The sequence below is a fragment of the Stegostoma tigrinum genome, chromosome 12 (genome assembly GCF_030684315.1).
Source record: "Stegostoma tigrinum isolate sSteTig4 chromosome 12, sSteTig4.hap1, whole genome shotgun sequence".
Taxonomy (NCBI): domain Eukaryota; kingdom Metazoa; phylum Chordata; class Chondrichthyes; order Orectolobiformes; family Stegostomatidae; genus Stegostoma; species Stegostoma tigrinum.
In genome coordinates this window covers 77,357,763-77,379,995 of record NC_081365.1, presented here as the reverse complement: position 1 = coordinate 77,379,995, position 22,233 = coordinate 77,357,763, and the positions used below count along the sequence as shown (strand labels likewise).

General features: G+C 44.7%; 2 protein-coding genes across 7 annotated transcripts in view; one reads left to right on the top strand and one right to left on the bottom strand.

Annotated features, from left to right (window-relative positions):
• Positions 1 to 1,451: 1,451 nt before the first annotated feature.
• Positions 1,452 to 13,253, bottom strand: wu:fc50b12 (uncharacterized protein LOC103911624 homolog). 3 transcript variants are annotated; one of them, XM_048541229.1, is made up of 4 exons: positions 13,151 to 13,253; positions 12,981 to 13,064; positions 7,101 to 7,264; positions 1,452 to 1,769 (listed from the first exon to the last, which is right to left on the bottom strand). In XM_048541229.1, exons 2-4 carry the CDS (start codon positions 12,999 to 13,001, stop codon positions 1,541 to 1,543), a joined length of 414 nt encoding a protein of 137 aa, XP_048397186.1. In that variant the 5' UTR covers positions 13,002 to 13,064; positions 13,151 to 13,253; the 3' UTR covers positions 1,452 to 1,540. The 3 variants fall into 3 exon arrangements, with proteins under 3 accessions (XP_048397186.1, XP_048397188.1, XP_048397187.1); XM_048541231.2 differs by having other exon boundaries at positions 13,156 to 13,226; XM_048541230.1 differs by having other exon boundaries at positions 12,981 to 13,219.
• Positions 13,254 to 17,127: 3,874 nt separating this feature from the next.
• The window catches only part of tmco3 (transmembrane and coiled-coil domains 3), a 53,336-nt gene continuing 48,230 nt past the window's right edge, over positions 17,128 to 22,233 (top strand). For all 4 annotated transcript variants that reach the window (XR_007248587.2, XM_048541246.2, XM_059650460.1 and 1 more), the window contains exon 1: positions 17,128 to 17,325. Coding sequence is in view for 1 of the 4 variants with exons in the window: in XM_048541246.2 (XP_048397203.1) it covers positions 17,295 to 17,325 (31 nt within the window). In the remaining 3 variants the exon portion in view is untranslated. The remainder of the gene's footprint in view (positions 17,326 to 22,233) is intronic.

Genomic DNA, 22,233 nt, shown 5'->3' with positions numbered 1-22,233 from the left:
CATGGCTTTGTGTGGGAAATCACGTCTCACTAACTCGATTGAGTTTTTTGAAGACATAACGAAGAGGATTGGTGAGGGGAGAGCGGTGGATGTGATCTACATGGACTTCAGTAATGGTGTGCGATAAGGTTCCTCATGGAAGGCTAGTTAGCAAGGTTAGATCATATGGAATACTGGGAGAACCAACTATTTGGATCCAGAATTAACTCAAAGATAGAAGGTAGAGGATGGTGGTGGAGGGTTGCTTTTAAACTGAAGGGCATAAGTACTGGTGTTGGATTCACTGCTTTTTGTCACTTATGTAAATGACTTGGATGTGAATATTGGAGATATGGTTAGCATGTTTGCAGATGATACTAAAATTGGAGGTGTAGTGGACGATGAAGAAGGTTAACTCAAGAGTACAACATGATCTTGATCAGAGGGGGCAATGGGCCAAGGAGTGGCAGATGGAGTTTAATTTGATAAATGCGAGTTGCCGCATTTTCAAAAGGCAAATCAGGGCAGGACTTATACACTAACTGGTAAGGTCCTGGGGATCTCAAGAGAGACCTTGCAGTATGGGTTCATAGTTCCTTGAAAGTGGAGTCGCAGGTATATAGGATAGTGCAAAAAGCGTCTGGTATGCTTGTCTTTATTGGTCAGTGCATTGAGTGTATGAGTTGTGAGGTCACATGTGGCCATACTGGACATTGGTTTGGCCACTTTTGGAGTATTGTGTGCAGTTCTGGTCTGCCTCCTGTAGGATGTTGTGAAACTAGGAAGGGTTCAGAAAAGATTTATGAGGAGGTTCCAGGCTTAGAGGGTTTGAGCTATAGGGAAAGGTTGAATAGGCTGGGGCTATTTTCCCTGGAGCATTGGAGGTCGAGGAGTGACCTTATACAGGTTTATAAAATCATGAGGTGCATTGATAGGGTAATTGGGCAAGGTCTTTTGTCCGGGGCCAGGGAGTCCTAAACCAGGAGGCATAGGTTTAAGGTGAGGGGGAAAGATATAAAAGGGATTTAAGGGAGAATGTTTTCACACAGAAGGTGGTGCATGTTTGGAATGAACTGCCAGAGGAAGTGATGGAGGCTGGATTGATTACAATATTGAAAAGGCAACTGGATGGGTATATGAATAGGAAGGGTTTAGAGGGATGTGGGCTAAATGCAGGCAAAGGGAACTGGATTCATAAAGGATATCTGGTCAGCATGGATGAGTTGCACCAAAGAGTCTGTTTCCGTGCTGTCTATCTCTATGACTGTAAATGGCATTAAAAGTCTAATGATGACCATGAAATGTAGGTCTTAACTGCCATCAGAAATGGCCTAGCAAACTCCTCAGTTCAAGCACAAACAACAAGTTCAGGCCTCGTCCACAACAGAATGACAGAATGAAGAAATAGTCGGAAAAAAAATCGGCAGCAACAAAATAAATGTTTTCTGGTTTTACTAAAACTCTCACACCAGTACAGATTTATGCAATAGGTGCAGCATTTTAAGTCAATTAATGTCACTGGACACATTCCAAAAAACACAACAGGCAATGGCTTTCCTTATTATTTATTGCCAAGTTGATTGATTTTCTGCAACCCTTCCCGGTTATTAATGGTCTTGTGTATGGTGATGAGAAAGGGAAAAGCTGAGGGTAGCTCCACACGCCGACTGAGTTTCTGGTGCCCCCAGTGCAGACACTGTAGTTTATCTGCCAAATCCTTCCTCCCAGCCCTCTCCAGAGCGTCCTGCAGCATCTTTGTTTTGTTCACCTTGTTCCAAGATTTCTCATACCTGAACAAAACCAAAGAATTTTAATCAAACCAGGATCTGTTTCTTAAGAACTGGTTGCATTTTTGCATTATTTTAAACTGCCATAGACCAACAAGATTGATGATGAAATTATGTTTAATTTTTGCTATTTGGCATCTCACATTCCTGTTTCTTCTGCACTTTGGCCAATAGAGCTGTGCATAGCTCAGTGATCTCTGCTGATTGTGATCTTCAGTCCTGAGAACTGGGCACAAAAGTTAAGTGAACAACTTGGATGAACCAGAGAAATACTGGAGCAACATTAGGCCATTCAGCCACTCAAGCCTTCACCACTGTTCTAGATCATGGCTTATCATCTACTTCAATGCCATTTTCCCATTCTATCCCTTAATCATTGATTCCATTAGTCCCTAGAAATCTATCAATCTCTGTCTTGAATTTTTTTTAATTTCACTCATGGAATATGAGTGGCTCTGGCTAGGCTAACATTTATTGTCCATCTGCCAGAGGGCAATTAAGAGTCAACCATATTGCTGTGGGTCTGGAGTCACATGTTGCTCAGATCAGGTAAGGATGGCAGTTTCCTTCTCTACAGGACAGTAGTGAATCAGATGGGTTTTTCCAACAATTTACAATGGATTTATGATCATCATTAGACCCTTAATTTCAGTTTTTTTTATTGAATTCAAATTCCACCATCTGCCGCATTTGAACACGGGCTCCCAGAACATTAACTGAGTTTTTGGATTAATACGCTAGCGATAATACCATCTTCTGTTCTCTCCACCCTCTTCCACCAGACAAAGAGACCTTCAAGTGCAGGTCCATAGTTCCTTGAAAGCAGAGTTACAGGTATACAGGGTATTGAAGAAGGCATTTGGTATGCTTTCCTTTGTTGGTCAGTGCACTGGGCAGAAGAATTGGGTGGTCATGTTGTGGTTGTACAGGACATTGATTAGGTGACTTTTGGAATACTGCTTTCAATTCTGGTCGCCCTGCTATAAGAAAAATGTGAAACTTGAAAGGGTTCAGAAAAGATTTACAAGAATGTTGTCAAGGTTGGAGTGTTTAAGTTATCGGGAAAGGCTGCATAGGCTGGGATTGTTTTCCCTGGAATGTTGGAGGCTGAGGGGTGACTTTATAGAGGTTTACAAAATCATCAGCGGCATGGATAGGGTGAATAATCAAGATCCTTTCCCCTGGGTAGCGGAAGTCCAAAACTGAGAGGGCATAGGTTTAAGGTGAGAGAGGTAAGATTTAAAAGGGACCTAATGAGCAACATTTTCATGCAGAGGATGGTGAGTGTATGGATGAAGAGGAAGGGGTGGAGGCTGGTACAATTACATTTAAAAGGTATCTGGATGTGTATATGAATATGAATGGTTTAGAAGGATATGGTCCAAATGCTTGCAAAAGGGACTAGATTGATTTAGGATATCTGTCCAGAGACAGTATGTTCCTAATAGGATAAAGGACAAAGCTGGTATGTGTAGGAAATGCTGGATGACTAGAGAAATTCATGTTTTGTTTAAGTATAGACAGAAGAAATTGAGTGAATCCCTAGAACAGTATAAAGGCAGTAAGAATATACTCAAGAGGAAATTCAGGAAGGCGACAAGGGGACATGAGATAGCTTTGGCAAACAGGGTTAAGTACAATCCAAAGCAATTCTACAAATACATTAAGGACAAAACAGTAACTAGGGAGAGAATAAAGCCCCTTAAAAATCAGCAAGGCCACCTATGTGTGGAACCACAGGAGATGGGGAGACACTAAATGAGTATTTTGCATCAGTGTTTACTGTGACAAGGACATGGAGGATAGAGGTGTGGAAATAAATAGCAACATCTTGAAAAATGTCCATGTTATAGAGGAGGAGGTGCTGGATGTCTTCAAATGCATAAAGGTAGATAAATCCCTGGAACCTGATCAGGTTACCCGAGAACATTCTGGGAAGTGAGGGAAGTGATTGCTGCGACCCTTGCTGAGATATTTGTATCATCGATAGTCATTGGTGAGGTGCTGTAAGTTTGGAGGTTGGCTAATGTTGTGCCACTATTTAAGAAAGTTGGCAAGGAAAAGCCAGGGATCTATAGACCAGTGAGCCTGACATTGTGGTTGGTGTGATTTTGGAGGGAATCCAGAGGGACAGGAGTTACATTTGTTTTAAAAGGCAAGGACTGATTAGGGATAGTCGACATGGCATTGTGTGTGGGAAATTATGTCTCACTAACTTGATTGAATTTTTTGAAGAAGTAATGAAGAGGACTGATGAAGGCAGAACAGTGGATGTGATCTATATGCAGCTCAGTAAGGCATTTGACAAGGTTCCTCATGGCAGACTGGTTAGCAAGGCTAGGTCTCACAGAACAGGAGAGAACTCTCGCCATTTGGATACAGAACTGGCTCAAAGACGGAGGGTGGTGGTGGAGCATTGCTTTTCAGACTAAAGGCCTGTGACCAGCGGTGAGCACAAGTATCAGTGCTGGGTTCACTGTTTTTTGTCATTTATATAAATGATTTGGATGTGAACATAATAGGTATGGTTAGTAAGTTTGCAGATGACACTAAAATTAGAAGTGCAGTGGACAGTGAAGGAAGTTAACTCAGAGTACAAAGGATCCTTGATCAGATGGACCAATGGGCCAAGGAGTGGCGGATGGAGTTTAATTTAGACAAATGTGAGGTGCTGCATTTTGGAAACACAAATCAGGGCAGGACTTATACATGGGAATGTTGCTGAACAAAGAGACCTGGAGTGCAGGTTCATACTTCCTTGAAAGTGGAGTCACAGGTAGACAGGTTAATGATGAAGGCATTTGGTATGCTTGCCTTTCTTGGTCAGTGCATTGTGTATAGGAGTTGGGGAGGTCATGTTGTGACTGTGCAGGACATTGGTTTGGCCATTTTTAGACTACAGCGTGCAACTGTGGTCTCCCTGCCATAGGAAGGATGTTGCGAAACTTGAAAGGGCGTTGCCAGCGTTGGAGTGTTTGAGCTATAGGGAGAGGCTGAATAGGCTGGGGCTATTTTCCCTGGAGCACTGGAGATTGAGGGGTGACCTTATAGAAGTTCATTAAAATCATGAGGGGCATGGATAGGGTAAATAGACAAGGTCTTTTCCCTTGGTGGAGGAGTCCAAAACTAGGAGGCATGGGTTTAAGGTGAGATGGGAAAGATATAAAAGTGACCTGTAGACAAAGGGGGTGGCCATGGGTGCCTGCATGGGCCCAAGCTATGCCTGCCTCTTTGTAGATTACATGGAACAATCCCTCTTCTGCAGCTACACTGGCCCATCCACCACCTCTTCCTCCACTATATTGATAGCTGTATCAGCGCCACCTCGTGCTCCCAAGAGGAGCTTGAACAGTTCATCCACTTTACTAACACCTTCCACCCCAACCTTCAGTTCACCTGGACCATTTCTGATACCTCTTTCCTTCCTGGCCCCTTCTGTTTCCATCTCTGACAACCACCTAGAAACCGATATCCATTTCAAGCCTACTGATCCCCACAGCTACCTAGAATACACCTCCTCTCACCCACCTTCCTGCAAGAATGCCATCCTCTATTTCCAATTCCTTCACCTCCACCGCATCTGCTCCCAAGATGAGGCAATCCACTCCTGGACATCCCAGATGTCCTTGTTTTTCAAGCACCACAATTTCCCCTCCAGTGTTTGAAAACGCCCCCGACTGCATCTCTTGCGTTTCCCGCAACTCATCCCTCATACCCCCTCCCCGCAGTAACAAAAAAGACAGAGTTCCCCTTGTCCTCACGTACCACCCACCAAACTCCAGATTCAACGCATCATCCTCCACCACTTCCGCCACCTGCCATCTGACCCGACTACCAGGAACATTTTTCCCTCCCCACCCTTACCTGCCTTCCAGATGGACTGCTCTCTCCGTGATTTCCTTGACTGCTCCACACTCCACACTAGCCCCACCATCCCGGCACTTTTCCCTGCAACCACAGGAAGTGCTACACCAGCCCCTACATCTCCCTCCTTACCCCTGTCCCAGGCCCCAAGAAAACATTCCACGTTAAACAGATGTTCACTTGCACATCTGCTAATGTGGTATATTGTATCTGCTTTTCCTGATGTGGCCTCTTCTACATCAGGGAAAGCAAACAAAGACTTGGAGACCGCTTTGTGGAGCACCTACGCTTGGTTCATGACAAACGATTACACCTCCCAGTCGCAAACCACTTCAACTTCCACTCCTTGGACGACATGTCCATCCTAGGCCTCCTCCACTGCCACAGTGATGCCACCCGAAGGCTGGAGGAACAGCAGCTCATACTCCGCTTGGGAACCCTGCAGCCCAATTGTATCAATGTGGACTTTACAAGCTTCAAAATCTCCCCACCCCCAACCAGATCCCAAGACAGCCCAGCTCGTCCCTGCCTCCTTGACCTGTACATCTTTTCTCCCACCAATCCGCTCCTCCCAACTCACTGACCAACCCCCACCTACATCTGCTACCTACCAGCCTCATCCCCGCCTCCTTGACCTGTCTGTCTTTTCTCCCACCTGTCCGCCCCTCCCTCCACACTGACCAACCCCCATCCCAACTCCCTACCTACAGTCACCTGTACTGGCTTCATCCCACCATCCCCCCCGGCCTCCTTGACTTGTCCGTCTTCTCGCCGCCTAACTGCGCCTCTCTCCACCTTTTATCACTGACTCCTCCTCTATTAATTTCAGAATCACGTTCCCCTCTCCCATCTCTAAAGACGGGTCCAGACTCAAAACATCAGCTTTCCTGCTCCTCTGATGCTGCCTGGCCTGCTGTCTTCATCCAGCTCTACACCTTGTTATCAAAGAAGAACTGGAATAATTTTACTGAGAAACTTAACAGAATAACAGATTATTTAACTACTAAGCAGTAACTGTTCCAATATAGTAACACATTGTTATGAATTTAGAAAAATAAACCCCAAGGTCTCACAAGCTCTTTACTTTATGGGCTTTGAAGCAGACTGCTGTGGACACCTCTCTCTTCACCTTTCTTCATTTAAAAAAAAGGACCAAATACACCTCTTAAAGCCATAGTATCGTCACAAATGGTCAGCAATCAAGTGAATGCGAATCAAGACAATAAAGAGCAATGATCACGCTTCAGAAGTACTACATTGAAGCAACGTGAAGTCTTGGCTTCATGATAACTACAATAAATCAGCATCTAGTTACCAGGCTGCACCAGTTGCCCAAAGCTCTGGGGAGCTGGTGACAATGACAGAATGTGAGATGGTCACTACTCTGCTAACTCAGAGGCAATCGGATATAACACGAGAGACACAAAACCTCAAAGGAGACTTGACGTAGTGATGAAACTTTTGACGTACCAGCTCTCTAGCATTTTCCTTGCTTGAACCTTTTTCTCTAGTGAGGCTCGATGGAAGTGGCTGATCTCTGTCCTGCTGAAGCCCAGCTCAGAGGCTACAATGGTCCATTGAAAGCCCAGGTCTTTGGCCAGTTCTTGGACAGACTTAAGGTTGATCACTGCATCCTGACTCAGGAATCAGAGATTAGAACCACTCATATAACAACATACAATACCAAAGGTGCCAGTAGTACCTGTTACAGCCATATCGAAAGTGCAATCATCAGTGAACGAGGCTTTAGGGAATTCCAACAGAATGGCAGGCTGAAGGGAAGTGAGTATAGTGAATCTAGATCTGAGACAAAATGCTAGGGATAGAGGATAAACAATAGCGGAAACATTCAATCACGTGGGCTGTGAGCTGAGGGTTAGTGACTGAATAACATCAACATTCAAAAATACTGCTTCCCAAACTTTATTGCAGTGGGCCCATATTAAGGCTTGCAAATTGTTATGACCCCTCAGTGAGAACTGGAAGAGCAGACGAGGGTCCCTGTTACAGCGGTTACAACTCAGTCAGATTTCCATAATGGCTGTAGCTGCCTCAGGGCTCTGGACCCCAATCTTTACTTGGGGCCTGAACTTCACTTTAGGAAGTCCTGGATTAGATCAGTGACTGAAGGATGGTGACTCCCCTGTCCTATACCCTGCCCTGTTCATAGCCTCCCATTCACTTCGCCTCTGCCTCTCTACCCTGCCCCCATCACCAATCTTCTGCTACATTACTCTTATCCTCAGAGAAACCTACAAAATTCGAATGGGATTAAATGGGCTAAATGCAGGAAGGATGTTCCTGATGACCAGAGAGTTGAGAACCAAAGGTCACAGTCTGAAGACACAGAGTAGCCATTTAGGACCAAGATGAGGAGATATATCATCATCCAGACAGTGGTGAACCTGTTGAATTCTCTGCCACAGAGAGCAGTTGAGGCCAAAACACTGAATATTTTCAAGACGGATTTCGATACAGTTCTTTGGGCTAAGGGGATCAAAGAGCATGATGCAAAAGTGTGACCAGGGCACTGAGTTGGAAGAACAGCTGGGATCATACTGAATGGTGGAGCTGGCTCAAAGGGCCGAAGGCCTACTCCTGCTCCTGTTTCGATGTTTCAACCTGTTCCGGTCAACTCCTTCCTCACTGTCCCCACACCCAGTGTCCACTCAAGACACACTACCCTTGGTTACCTCACTCCCATTTCTTATTGGTGCCCATTCTGTTCATGATCACTGGCCCTGGCGATCACTTAACCAGCTTCCTCTCAGTCACTATTCCTCCCCCACTCAGTCACTTCCCTTCCCAATCACAACCTCTATCTACCTTCCAAAGGCTCCCCAAACGCCTTCCAATCACCACCCCTCTGCCTCCCTCCCCGAAATGGAAATTGTAAAAATTTGTGAGGAGATGATTTCAGGAGGTCATCCTCTGATAAAATAAACAGTTTGCCAGAATAAGGTGTCAGCAGAGAAGTGTGAAATAATGTATTTTGGAAGAAAGAACAAGGAGAGGCAAACAAAAGTAAACTGTAAAATTTGAAAAAGATCTTGGGGTGGATGATTGAGCAGCAGAACATGTTACAAAAGATTTCATAAAATCATAGAGGATCCCTTGCTACATATATTGAGGTATGGTGCATTTAAACAAAGCAGAGGGGTGAGGGTACAGAGTGGATGGTGGTTGAGATGCTCTTTGGAGGGTTTGTGCAGACTCGATGGGCTGAATGGACTCTATGCACTTAGGGATTCTAGGATTCTAAAGCTTCACAAATCATCATAGAGTCACACAGTAATACAGCATGGAAACAGACCCTTGGGTCGAACCAATTCATGCTGACCATAATCCCAAACCAAACTAGTCCCACCGGCCTGTGTAAATCTCGACCCTCAGTGGGGTGTCTCGATTCCGTGATTAGTCAATGAACACTCGCAGTCGGTCTGGCTGTTTAACACTTTACTCTTTATTTCTTCAATCGGCTGGGTACAGATCATCCGGAAAACACAGAAGTTGAGCACTTCCGTATTCCTCGGAGGAGCTGCACACCATAGGTTAATACAAAGACATTTTTATACTTTTATTAAAGCAGGGTACATGGCGTGATTGCATAGTGTATTCAAACAATTTCCAATCAATACATGATATTGCTTCATTGACAGTTACTTCATCCAATAGTATTAACTGGTAAACAATTTATGTCACAACGCTGAGGTTTCTTTTTGTCTCGCCATATAGCGCCATAACATTTGCTACTGAAGGTCAGCCAGAATGGTTAGTACTACAATATCTCATCATCACTGCGTTATTTATGCAGCTCTAGCAAAACTCAGAGTTCCCAGGCTAAAACAGCAGCTCTAGTAGAATTTACAGTTCCCAGGCTAGAAGCCATTTTGTTGCTAACTTGCACCAGCAGCCATCTTGTGCCTGTATCCAAATCTCAGATTCTCACCTGCAATTGGCCCATATCCCTTCAAACATTTCTTATCATGCACTGATCCAAATATCTTTTAAATGTTGTAACTGTATCTGCATCCACTACGTTCTCTGTGAACCACTCTGTGTAAAAACAAAATGCCTCCATATTTTTTTTAAATCTCTCTCTGAATAACATGGAATGAGAGACCTTAAAAATATGCCTCTGGACTTGAAATGCCCCAACCTGGGAAAAGACAGCTGCCGTTCACCTTAGCTATACCCCTCATTCTTTTATAAACCTGTCTAAGGACACCTCTCAACCTCACGTGAATCTTTGCTGGAGGACTGTAATCCTGGGCGCTGCACTTTAGGAAGGATATCACAGTCACTAATTTGTAAAATAGGTGAAGATTTACTGTGCCGTCCCAGCTCTGGGTATTGCTGCTAACTTTGCCAGCCTGCTCGGTATCAAAAGGGAGCAGAATAAAAGCTGTAAGAATAACCTGAAACTGGAGTATTCAGTCTGTTTGCCCATCTCAAGTTTGTATTGCTACATACTATCCAACTGTACGTGGCACAAATGACCAGTCAGAGGAATGGGACCTGAAATTATGCTGCTGAAACTCCAGGTACCTACTTTGTCATGTGCTTTGTATGGCCGTCTATTGCTGGTTACACTTTTCTAAGGGCATCAGATCTAAAAATCAATACCAAGTCCTGAGATTCTCAACTGTTGTGTTCGGACAGTAAAAATGACAATTGTATCTAAATCAAAGGCTGTTTCTCTGTCAGGAGGTCCATAGTGAATGCCTGAAAATGTAGGAGAATTCTTCCTGCTCTCAGATTAATGTGTGAGCCAGAGTTTCTGCAGTGTCCTTGGATAAAGGACTTTAACCTATGAAGTTTGAACAGTTTAGAAGAAGAATGAGGGAGGATCTTTATGAAACACGTGTTCTCCAGAGGACTGGATGGTTTAGAATGAAGACAGAAATTGCTGTAAAATCTCAGTAGGTCTGGCAGGCATTTGTGGAGAGAAAGTTGTCAGAAAGCAGGAGGAGCCTTCTCATCTGAAGAAGGGGCACTGGACTCAAATTGTTGATTCTGCTTTCTCCCCACAAACGCTGCCAGAACTGCTGAGTTTTCCTGACAATTTCTCTTTTTGCGTGGGGATGGACAAGTTGGGCCGAAGGACCTATTCAGGAGCTGTATGAGTTAGAAGGTTGTGGTGAGACTGCAGAATTGATTTACTAAAAGGTTAGCAGGAATGAGAGACCTTCAGATTAACAGGCAGTAGGGAATCTGGAATTTATCAACTTTGGGCAGAGAGAGAATATTTTATTATGTTGCACTTTAAGGAGGATTTTGGTTGATTGAGTAAGGAGACACTGTTAGGACTGGTGGGGGAGTCACAAGCAGGTTTAAGAGGATTCGCAGAAGAACTGTGTGTTTATGCTTTTCTTATATTCTGGAGTACACTCCCTGGAAGCAGATTCAAGAACAACTTCCTTAAGGGCAATTTTACAGGGCTCTGAGGGAACAGCAAGGACGATAGGATGAAGAGGATGCTTCTTTGAAGGAGCCAGCACAAATGCAGGGGTCCAGAAGACCTCCTTCTCTTTCTCTCTGATGGAGGACTCAATGACAGCACTGTTCCCAGACAGTGACATAGAAGCTGAGTTTTGAAGCTTCGAAAAGGCCCACAAATATGGGCCATCTTATATAACAAAGTGTGAAGCTGGATGAACACAGCAGGCCAAGCAGCATCTCAGGAGCACAAAAGCTGATGTTTCGGGCCTAGACCCTTCATCAGAAAGGGGGATGGGGAGAGGGTTCTGGAATAAATAGGGAGAGAGGGGGTGGTAGACCAAGGATGAAGAGAAAAGAGGATAGGTGGAGAGGAGAGTATAGGTGGGGAGGTAGGGAGGGGATAGGTCAGTCCAGAGAAGACGGACAGGTCAAGGAGGCGGGATGAGGTAGTAGGTAGGAAATGGAGGTGCAGCTTGAGGTGGGAGGAAGGGATGGGTGAGAGGAAGAACAGGTTAGGGAAGCGGAGACAGGCTGGGCTGGTTTTGTGATGCGTTGGGATAGGGGAAGAACTGGGCTGGTTTTGGGATGCAGTGGGGGAAGGGGAGATTTTGAAGCTTGTGAAGTCCACATTGATACCATTGGGGTGCAGGGTTCCCAAGGTGGTGTGGCATCCTCTACATTGGGGAAACCAAGTGGAGGCTTGGGGACCGCTTTGCAGAACACCTCCACTCGGTTCGCAATAAACAACTGCACCTCCCAGTCGCGAACCATTTTAACTCCCCCTCCCATTCCTCAGACAACATGTCCATCATGGGCCTCCTGCAATGTTACAATGATTCCACCCGAAGGTTGCAGGAACAGCAACTCATATTCCGCTTGGGAACCCTGCAGCCCAATGGTATCAATGTGGACTTCACCAGCTTCAAAATCTCCCCTTCCCCCACTGCATCCCAAAACCACCCAGTTCTTCTCCTCCCCCCACTGCATCCCAAAACCAGCCCAGCTCGTCCCCTCTCCCCACTGCATCCCAAAACCAGCCCAGCCTGTCTCCGCTTCCCTGCCCTATTCTACCTCTCACCCATCCCTTCCTCCCACCTCAAGCCGCACCTCCATTTCCTACCTACTACCTCATCCCGCCTCCTTGACCTGTCCATCTTCCCTCAACTGACCTATCCCCTCCCTACCTCCCCACCTATCCTCTCCTTTCCACCTATCCTCTTTTCTCTCTATCCTCGGTTCGCCTCCCCCTCTCTCCCTATTTATTCCAGAACCCTTTCCCCAGCCCCCTCTCTGATGAAGGGTCTAAGCCCAAAACGTCATATTTTGTGCTCCTGAGATGCTGCTTGGCCTGCCGTGTTCATCCAGCTTCACAGTTTGTTATGTTGGATTCTCCAGCATCTGCAGTTCCCATTATCACATGGGCCATCTTATACTCTGGTTACACATGCGAACCACAAGTGTGCGTGCTTGCCATTTTGAAATGACATTGGCAAAGGGGGTGGGGTGTATTAAACCTACAAAACATCTTTGCAGCTTGGCCCCTATTTCCTAGTGATCTTTTGCACCCTGTCATAAGATACCTGGAAATAATACACCCAATGAAAAACAGAGACTGTGTATATCATGTGTGTATACAGCCAAGCATAGCTGAATTGGGTAAGGGGGTGTGGTGGATGGTCAACTCGCATGCTGAGTACAAAAATATCTTGTAAAGAGGGTTGACTTATATGCTGCAATTTACAATGTACTATACACATCAGTCACTGTCTCTGAAATGACATAGGGTGGCCGGAACATGCATAGAACATAAACATTGACACAGAACAAATGAGCTGATGGTCTTTTCTGTGCCATAAAATGCAATGTAATTTCGCTCAACATTTGACCATTTTAGTAATTCATACTTGCCTCCTGTGTTTGGCAGGTCATGGTTATTCGTGATCGGAGTCAGTAGACACTTGAGACTCTCCTTATTATTGATCCTGTTGAGAACTGAGTGTTGAGATGAAAGTAAGATTTACACATATTTCACCATTGAATGATCACAATATAAAACACCAAGGCAAACCAACCCCTACCCTACTTAGTTTGAATGGTTCTCTTGAGGGTGAACCCTGAAACACTTCTCCTTTCCAAATGGGAGAAATCCAGGAGGGAGTTCAGTCAAATGACAGGAATTCACCGTTGCTATGCTGTAACTAAAACATAACAGTTCCGACCACGTTGTTAAAAATTAAATGTGTTCTGCTTCACAAGGCAGTCATTCTTCAACAGATAGCAGCGGTGGGTAATAAGTCAATTTGTGATTCAAACAACCCAGACCAAGACAGCACAACTCAAAAAATTTGAATATCAAATGCAACAACAAGGGTGCCTGAGCATTGAACATGGTGGGTGGATGTGTAGATCCTTCGCACACCACAAGCATACTGCTTGCCATATTGGCCTGGGCTATTCTGCATACTGGAGGATTCTTTGTCGATAGATGGTGCATGACTCACTGATAAACTTACTCAGCAACTTATAGAACTAAAGCAATCAGTCAAGAAAGGACTGCTCAGTGCTGAGTAGCTCACTCACTCCATCCAAATTAGCCGCTGCTTTCATATTTGAGACAGTTGACTTGGCTTTGGCCCTTTTGCGAACCAGCTTCTAATTCTTCAAAAACTTATTTCCAACAGCTGAGAAGATTTCTCCAGGGTATTGGTCTGTTTTCACAACAAGGCACTCTGATAGCACTGCTACCAAGCTGAGGCATTTGGGAGGAACGAGGAAGGCAGGAGACGGCAGCTACAGCTGGGGAAGAGGGAGGATGAAGAAGAGGAGTGTTCAAGAAGATAGTCATTGACTCTTCAAGGCGCATATCGCATTCCTCAAAACTCCGAGGAGCAGTGTATGAGGTTCTTAGGTTTCCCTAAGAAGGTTATCAGTGAGCCAGGGTTGTCTAAGGTCATCTTGTTTCTTCACTTTTACACCATTGATGCCTGTCGTCCAGCAGTGGGTGACATCTGTGACATATCACAGTTCCCAGTTCACTGCTGGTTCAGGGAGGATTCTGAGGCTCTCTACACTGCAGAGAACACCTACATCTCCGACACTGTGACAGAATGAAGCATTCTCACACGTTAAAGGTTTCCCCAGAGTGTAAAGCGATATAGACTGCAGCCAGATTACCCAGACATAGCATTCCATACCAATCTGACAGATTTGTCAATTGTAGAGGATTCCAGTCCCTCAATGCACAGCCATAGTTGTATATGTAGTAGGTCTCTGCCCAGAATCCTGGGATTCACCCCTTCCTCCTCAACAAGGTCATTGTGCTGCCTTGATTCTCACCAGGCTCTCTGCTCACATAATAATGTTAGGGACCAGACCGCACCCACCACCCCCCCCCCCCCCCCCCCCACCACCCCACCCCGCCACTGAAATATAATGTAGAGATAGCCCAGATCACAACTGTTTTTTTTAAAGGCAAGTGTAAGACAGTGTTCCAGATATGATTGGATTGGTCCACCACTAAGCTCGAATCAAAACACACTTATTCTTGATTGGTTGATCTTGTTGTCACGTGTACCGAAATACAGTGAAAGGCTTTGTTTATGTCTGGTACACAGCAATTATAATGCAACAAATTGAATAATTGCTACAACTTTATGTGATTGACCTAATTAACAAGCAATGTATTATTGAACCACTAATCATCAACTGTTTCAACACAGGCAACATCCCATAAACAGAACCTTTAGCAAAATGCAAAGCAGCAAAAGTTATTTTCTCAAGTGCTGACTCTCCTGTCCAGTAGAAATACTGAAAGAAACAATTTATTGCTTTTGACTTCTAAGAGGAAGTCTCTTTCTAAGTCTTCAGTTTAGCAGCAGAGAGGACTCCAGGCATCTTTTCCAGCAGCTAAGTAATTAAAAAAGACTCAGTGAAAGCAAAACCAAAGTCCTTAGGGTCTGATGAGCCTGACCCCACGGACTCATGATTATTTTGTCCTACTCTTAAAAAATGCAGCCAGGATGAAACCCAAAGCTATTTATAAACTGCCTACTGGGAGGAAACACCTCAACAGCACTGTGACAAAACCCCTCTGCAACAGAAATAGGACAGAACACATTTCTTCTACGCTTAATGCTGTCACAATGCATGCTGAGTGCCAAAGGATAGCCTTTTCAAACTTGAATCTTCATTTATGTCACAAACCCAGCCACTGCTTAAAGCCTAGCTCCAGTGTCAGAAGTCTTTAAGAAAATAATTGCTGTGGTCAGGCATTTTTGGACCTTCCTCTGCCACAAGTTTTGCCTTTCATACGTGTGGTTTCATATCCACAGATCCCTGAAGGTAGCAAAGCACATCAAGAAATTAGTTAAGAAGGTATATGAAATACTTTGTTAGCAGAGGCACAGAATATAAGAGCAAGGACGTTATGCTGGAACTGCAGAAGATGCTGGTAAGGTCCTAACTGGAGTATTGTGTGCAGTTCCAGTTACCACATTAAAGGAAGGATGTGATTGCGCTAAAGAGGGCAAAGAGAAGATTCACTAGATGCTGCCTGGGTGGGAAGGTCTGAACTATGAGGAAAGATTGGGTTAGAAGCATAGAGTCACAGAGATGCACAGCATGAAAACAAACCTTTCGATCCAACTCAGCTGTGCTGATCAGATATCCTGTATAAACCTAGTCCCATTTGCCAGCATCTGGCCCATATCCCTGTAAACCCTTCCTATTCATGTACCCATCCAGATATCTTTTAAATGTTGTAATTGTACCAGCCTCCACCACTTCCTCTGGCAGCCTATTATATACGTGCACCACCCTCTGTGTGAAGAAGTTGCCCGTTAGGTCCCTGGAGCAGCTTGAACTGTCCAGGTGACCTTTACCTTACTTAGTTTTCCTATCGATAAAGCACTGACAAACCTACAATCCTTCTCATGTCTATCAGATGGTCCTCACCTTACTGTGAATGTGAAAAATTAACAAACACCACATCCAAAGCAAATCCAAAAAATGCAGTTTGCAGGATGTGAGAAACAGTCCCTGCTCCCAAATTCAGCCTGAGACAAAGCCTTGGAAACAAGACAATTTTATTCTGTATGATCTTGCAAGGGTGTCTGCTAGACAGGCACACACTACAAAGAATGTTAAACATTCTTATACAATTTACGAGTTGCAGAATCACGCCTCCCTGCTTCCAATGGTCTTATCCTATCATTCCCCGTCCTGTCGGACCGCCCTTGTTTATTGTTCCCTTTTCTGCCGGCTGAAGGCCCCATTCCCTTTTCTTACTGCAATTCTTATTTGGCTATCCTAAAGACCACTAGACATGCTGTATGTGCGAATCGTCAGGTTTGCAGAAATAAGCCTCTGCTACAACGCCCTTATCTCTACCATGTCCTTGTCTGCAGAAAGAATGTTTCTGATCGTGCTAACTGCCATCTTTGCAGAACCTAATCACTGGTTAATGATAAACTTCTGCTACAAAATCTGGTGAATTTCTGCTTTTGCAACATCCCACCATTCATCCTTACCTGCAGAAACAACACGTTTAATCTCTCACACAGGATTCAACCCCTATCGTCTTCGGCCAAAATAAAAACTCTCCCACATCGACTTTCCTGCTGCTCTGAAGCTGCTGTGTTCCTCCAGCTCCACACTGTGTTATCTCTGACCCCGGCATCGTCAGTTCTTACTATCTCTGACCCTTTTGCTTTTCATTGACTGCAAAGGTAAGCATTCTTCAAATCTGATCAGTGGATGTTACAGAAATCTACAGAGGTGATACCAGATAAATAACAGTAAAGAAGAATGATTTGCAAGCCTTGTATTTTGAAGATGGTGGTGTTAATGGGCAAAGTTTTGTCCATCCAATAATCAGCCTCGAAAAGGTAGCATCGAGCTGCAGTCCTTGACAAACCCACGTGCTGTGAAGGAGGGAGTGCACCCACCACCAAAGGACCCGACACGCGCAGTACGCCGCCTCCCGGTGACGCAAGAGCCCTTGCGGTCGCGCGCCGCGTCATGGCCGCCCCGTGACGTCACTCAGACTGTGGCCGTGCCGCTGTCGTCAGGGGGGTTGGGGTAACATGGCGTCGGCTTCGCACTGACAGCCTGTGAGTGAGTGAGAGCGACAGCGAGCCCGCCTCCGTCTCCTGTTGCCAAGCGGATTGCACTCACCACTCACACACACACTCTCTCTCTCTCTGAAGGAACAAGTCGGAAAGTATGAAATCGGGCACGGAGGCTAAGTGTCTGGGTGAGTGACTGACTGACCAACCACTGGCGGAGTGCAGCGCGGGCCCGTGGGGACTGGCTGGATGTATGTGTTGGGGGATGAAGAGAGGAGTTTAATCTGGAAGAGAGCTGCTGTGAGCGATACCTAGTTCGGCTGTCCGGGGCATCGAGAGGCACGGTGGATGTCGACGACATCCCTGAGCAAGTCTCAGTTGTACAAGTTCCCAACCAGAGCCACGGTTTGGGATTTTCGGCGGAACTGTCGCATTGCTTACAATTAGATAAGTCAATCATAGCCCAAATGCTCCCTCTGCGATGATATTGTGCTGGACATGGTCTGGGCAAGCTCAAGTGAGACTTGGCTCTCTCAGGGACAAGTCTAGGATTGTAACCCATAAATTGGGGGCTGGGGGGGAAATCTCCAGGCACTTAATGGAGTTTAGACTAAGGTATCACAGGGAATTTTGCCTATTGAAAAATAGAATAGCTTTGTCAGTTGCTACAACTATTCTGAAAATGGAGGATTTAATCCATGAGTGATTTGTAACAGTTAACCATGGTCAAGATCAGCATATTAGCAGAGAAATTGGAATTGAAAGCAGGATCTAAGAAAACAAACTGATTTCTGAAGAAGGCTCTAGGCCCAAAATGTCAGCTTTCCTGCTCCTCTGATGCTGCTTGGCCTGCTGTGTTCATCCAGCTCTACATCTTGTTATCTTAGATTGTCCAGCATCTGCAGTTCTTACTCTCTTTGAATCAGTTGATTTAATAGCACAGCATCAGGAATTTTTAAGAACTGGAGTACCTAACACACAAAGATCACAGAATACAAGGTGTAGAGCTGGATGAACACAGTAGGCCAAGCAGCAGAGGAGCAGGTATGCTAACATTTCGTGTCGAGACCTTTCTTCAGAAATAGAGGAGGGAAAGGGGATTCTGAAATAAATAGGGAGGGGGGGGCAGATAGAACATGGATAGAAGAGAAGACAGGTGGAGAGGAGACGGACAGGTCAAAGAAACGGGTTTGGAGCCAGTAAAGGTGAATGTAGGTGGGGAGTTAGGGAGGGGATAGGTCAGTCCAGGAAGGACAGACAGGTCAAGGAGGCGGGATGAGGTTAGTGGGTAGGAGATGGGTGTAGGGTTTGAGGTGGGAGGAATGAGTAGGGAGGCGGGGATGAGCTGGGCTGGTTTTGGCATGTGGTTGGAGGAGGGGAGAGGAGATTTTGAAGCTTGTGAAGTTCACATTGTTATCCTTGGGCTGCAGGGTTCCCAAGAGAAATATGAGGTGCTGTTCCTGCAGCTTTCGGGTGGCATCATTGTGGCAGTGCAGGAGGCCCAGGATGGACATGTGGTCCAAGGAGTGGGAGGGGGAATTGAAATGGTTCGCGACTGTGAGGTTTAGTTGTTTGTTGCGATCCAGGCATAGGTGTTCCACAAAGCGGTCCTGAAGCCTCTACTTGGTTTCCCTGACGTAGAGGAGACCACAACGGGAACCGCGGATACAGTATACCACATTATAGATGTGCAGGTGAACATCTGTTTGATTTGGAAAGCCTTCTTAAGGCCTGGGATAGGGTGAGGGGAGACGTGTAGCACTTGCTGCGGTTGCAGGGAAAAGTGCCGGGGGTGATGGGGCTGGTGGGGAGTATGGAGCGGACTAGGGAGTCACGGAGAGAGTGGTCTCTCTTGAAAGCAGATAAGGGTGGGGATGGAAAATTGTCTTTGGTAGTGGGGTCAGACAGCAGATGGCGAAAGTGTCGGAGGATGGTGTCTTGGTGGGGTGGTACGTGAGGACAAGGGGGATTCTGTTTTGGTTGTTATTGCGGGTAGTGGGTGTGAGGGATGAGTTGCGGGAAATGCGAGAGACACAGTCGGGGGTGTTTTCGACCACTGTGGAGGGGAAGTTGCGGTCCTTGAAAAACGAGGACATCTGGTAAGTCTCATCTTGGGAGCAGATATGGCGGATGTGAAGGAATTGGGAATAGGGGATGGCCTTTTTGCGGGAGGTGGGTGAGAGGAGGTGTACTCTAGGTAGTTATGGGGGTCTGTAGGCTTGAAAGATCACAGCCTGAGTTGGCTGAAATTTATTTGAAGCTGCAGTGGTATGTTAGAAAGAAGAGGAAGTGTAAGGCCTTGAATTTGAAAAAACTGAAAAGATGAGAGAAGTAAGCAAAAAGAAAGAGATATGGAAGAAGAATTCCAAAAAGAGGATCATAGAATCCCTACTGTGCAGAAAAAGGCTATTCAGTCCATCGATTCTACACTGACCCTCTGAAGAGCATCGCACTGCGACCTAGACCTTGCCTGCCCCACCCCCATCTCTATAACTGTGCATTTGACCTTGGCCAGTTCACCTAACCTGCACATCTTTGTACTGTGGGAGGAAACTGGAGCACCCAGCCAAAATCTGAGGAGAACGTGCAAACTCCACACACACTGAAAGCTGGAATCAAACCTGGGTGTCTCATGCTGAGACGTATCATGCTAGTAACTGAGCAATTGTGCCAGCCAAGAAAAATTAACAGAATGAACTATCTAATGGAAAGTTTGTGTCGCTCGGTTTAGGAGAAATCAATTGAAATGATAGAATAGAGAATGAAAACACTTTTCACATAACTCGGTACATGTAGCAATAATAAATCAAATCAAATCAAAAATCAGTATGTTTGCGATGCCATAAACCAGAGTATTTAAAAGCCACTTGTGGAAGGTGAATGGTAAGTGGGTGATGATAATAGGGATGTCTAAGGAGTCTCTGAAAAGTCTATCAGTAAAGGTGGTAAAATAGTGCCAGTGGTGCAATCTGCCCTCAATACCTACTAGAATGAGATTTGAGCTTAGAATAGCCAAGGTGATTCTTCCCCTGAATATTTTAAGTATTCCCTCCAACAAAACGAGTAAGCAAACTGACATATTGAAAGATGCAGGGGTATTTCAGTGTTGATAGTGGCTAATGTGATGTGTTTGAAATGATTTGATGAAGGAGTAATGTGGAGGTTCCAGTGTTGGACTGTGGTGGCCAAAGTCAGAAGTCACACAACATCAGGGTATAGTCCAACAAGTTTATTTGAAATCACAAGCTTTCAGAGTACTGCTGTGTCATTGGGTGAAGTGGCTTCTGATTTAAGTTTGGACTGTAACCCGGAGTCTTGTGATTTCTGGCTTTGAAGGAGCATATTTCTTTGGGTTGGTATGGACAAGATGGGCCAAATTGTTCTCTGTGCTATGTAATTTCTGTTGTTCTGTATATTGGTAATATTCACGGAATTTATGAATGTAATTTTGTTCCCTTGTTTAAAATTAACTCGTAAAGAGACTTCAGAATTGAAATTGTTAATGTGAGAATTGTACTCAGTTTGCCTGTTAATTTTATATAGGGTAATGATTTGGCCAGTGAAGATGGTGCCGTGGTGACAACTGTATTGCAGCAGTTGCTCACTCGTGCTGAACTTGTCAAAGTCCCGACTGTTACTGTGTCTAAACTTGACCATCTTATATAATCAGCTATTAAATGAAAAGTTGATCAGTGCAGAGAACCAACTTCCAACCCACAAAAAATGAGTTTGCTGGTGCAAAAAACAATAACAGTTGAGATTAGTTGTTTTGGTCTCTGGAAGTAGAACATGAGAACTTGAAACATCTCCATCATAAATGTGCAGAAGCAAATCCAACAAAGATGTGCTGCAAGTAAAACTTGATGAATTTCAAATGTCCAAAGTCTCCAAGAAGAATTATGAAAAATACACCCTGAACAGGAATATGAATTGCTGATGAATGATAACGGTTGGTTGAATTCAGTGTTATAAACAGAGACATGACATTTCAAGTTATGGGCCTTGTACTGGAAGGTAGGACTAGCATACATTTTGTGTAGCTTTGGCAATACAGACTTTTTGGGACAAAGGATATCTACTGCACTGTATACTGTGAAAGACTTATAAACTAGTGGAATGTTTCTGTGAAAAGACCCCCAAAATGATGTTTTTGAGTTCTGCAGTCTGGATAATAAGCTGGATGACATAGATTTGAGGAAAAGCTGGATAAGTATGGTAAACTTTGACAAGGAAAGATGAAGTAAGATGAAAGGAAATTCTTATGGGGCACAAACATCCAGATGGCCCAGTCATTCTGAATAACCTGATTTTCTGAATAACCTGATCGTAATTTTTAACATAAAGATGTTGTAAGTGCAGTGCTGTGTTTACTGTGATCGACTCACCCATGACTCTTTCACTGTTTAATTTTGGCATTGTACAGAATCATCATGTTGTCAACCCAAAGCTTCATTTCTGTCATAATTTTAAAAATGTTAACTGCCTGTGTCAGTGCGGGAGACTGGATCGAGACTTTAAAAGCAGCTAAGAGAAAATTTAAGAAATAGACAAAGAATCTAACGAGTAATTGAGATTCTAAAGAGCAGTCAGTAACCTTGCACAAGAAATTCTGAGATGAACAATATGATCATACAACATTGTCAAACTTGTATTGAAGTTCTGTAAGTGACTCTGAAACAAAGGCAACTGAACTTGTCAGGGCATTGCTGAGCTGATTAAAACATTTACTAAGCTTGGAAAAGGCCTGGAATATTAGTGGTTTGAGGTGACTTTGTGGCCGGACTCAAGGGAAAGTTGGGCAAATAAGTAAATTCTGACAGGATGAAATGAAGTAAGATGGGCGGCGACTCCTCTGAGGCACAGACATCCAGATGGACCAGTTTGACTGAATAATAAACCTCTGTGCTGCAAGGATGATGGAAGTACTTTGCTATGTTTTCTGTAGTTGGCGCACCCTGTGATTCTGCCTCTGTTTACTCTGGTATTCGACAGAATGATCATCTTGTTGACCACAACTTTCATACTTTCAGAGCTATGATAAAAATGAAATGTCTGAAGGTGCGTTACAGATAGTTGTGAGAAAATCCTGACATTGA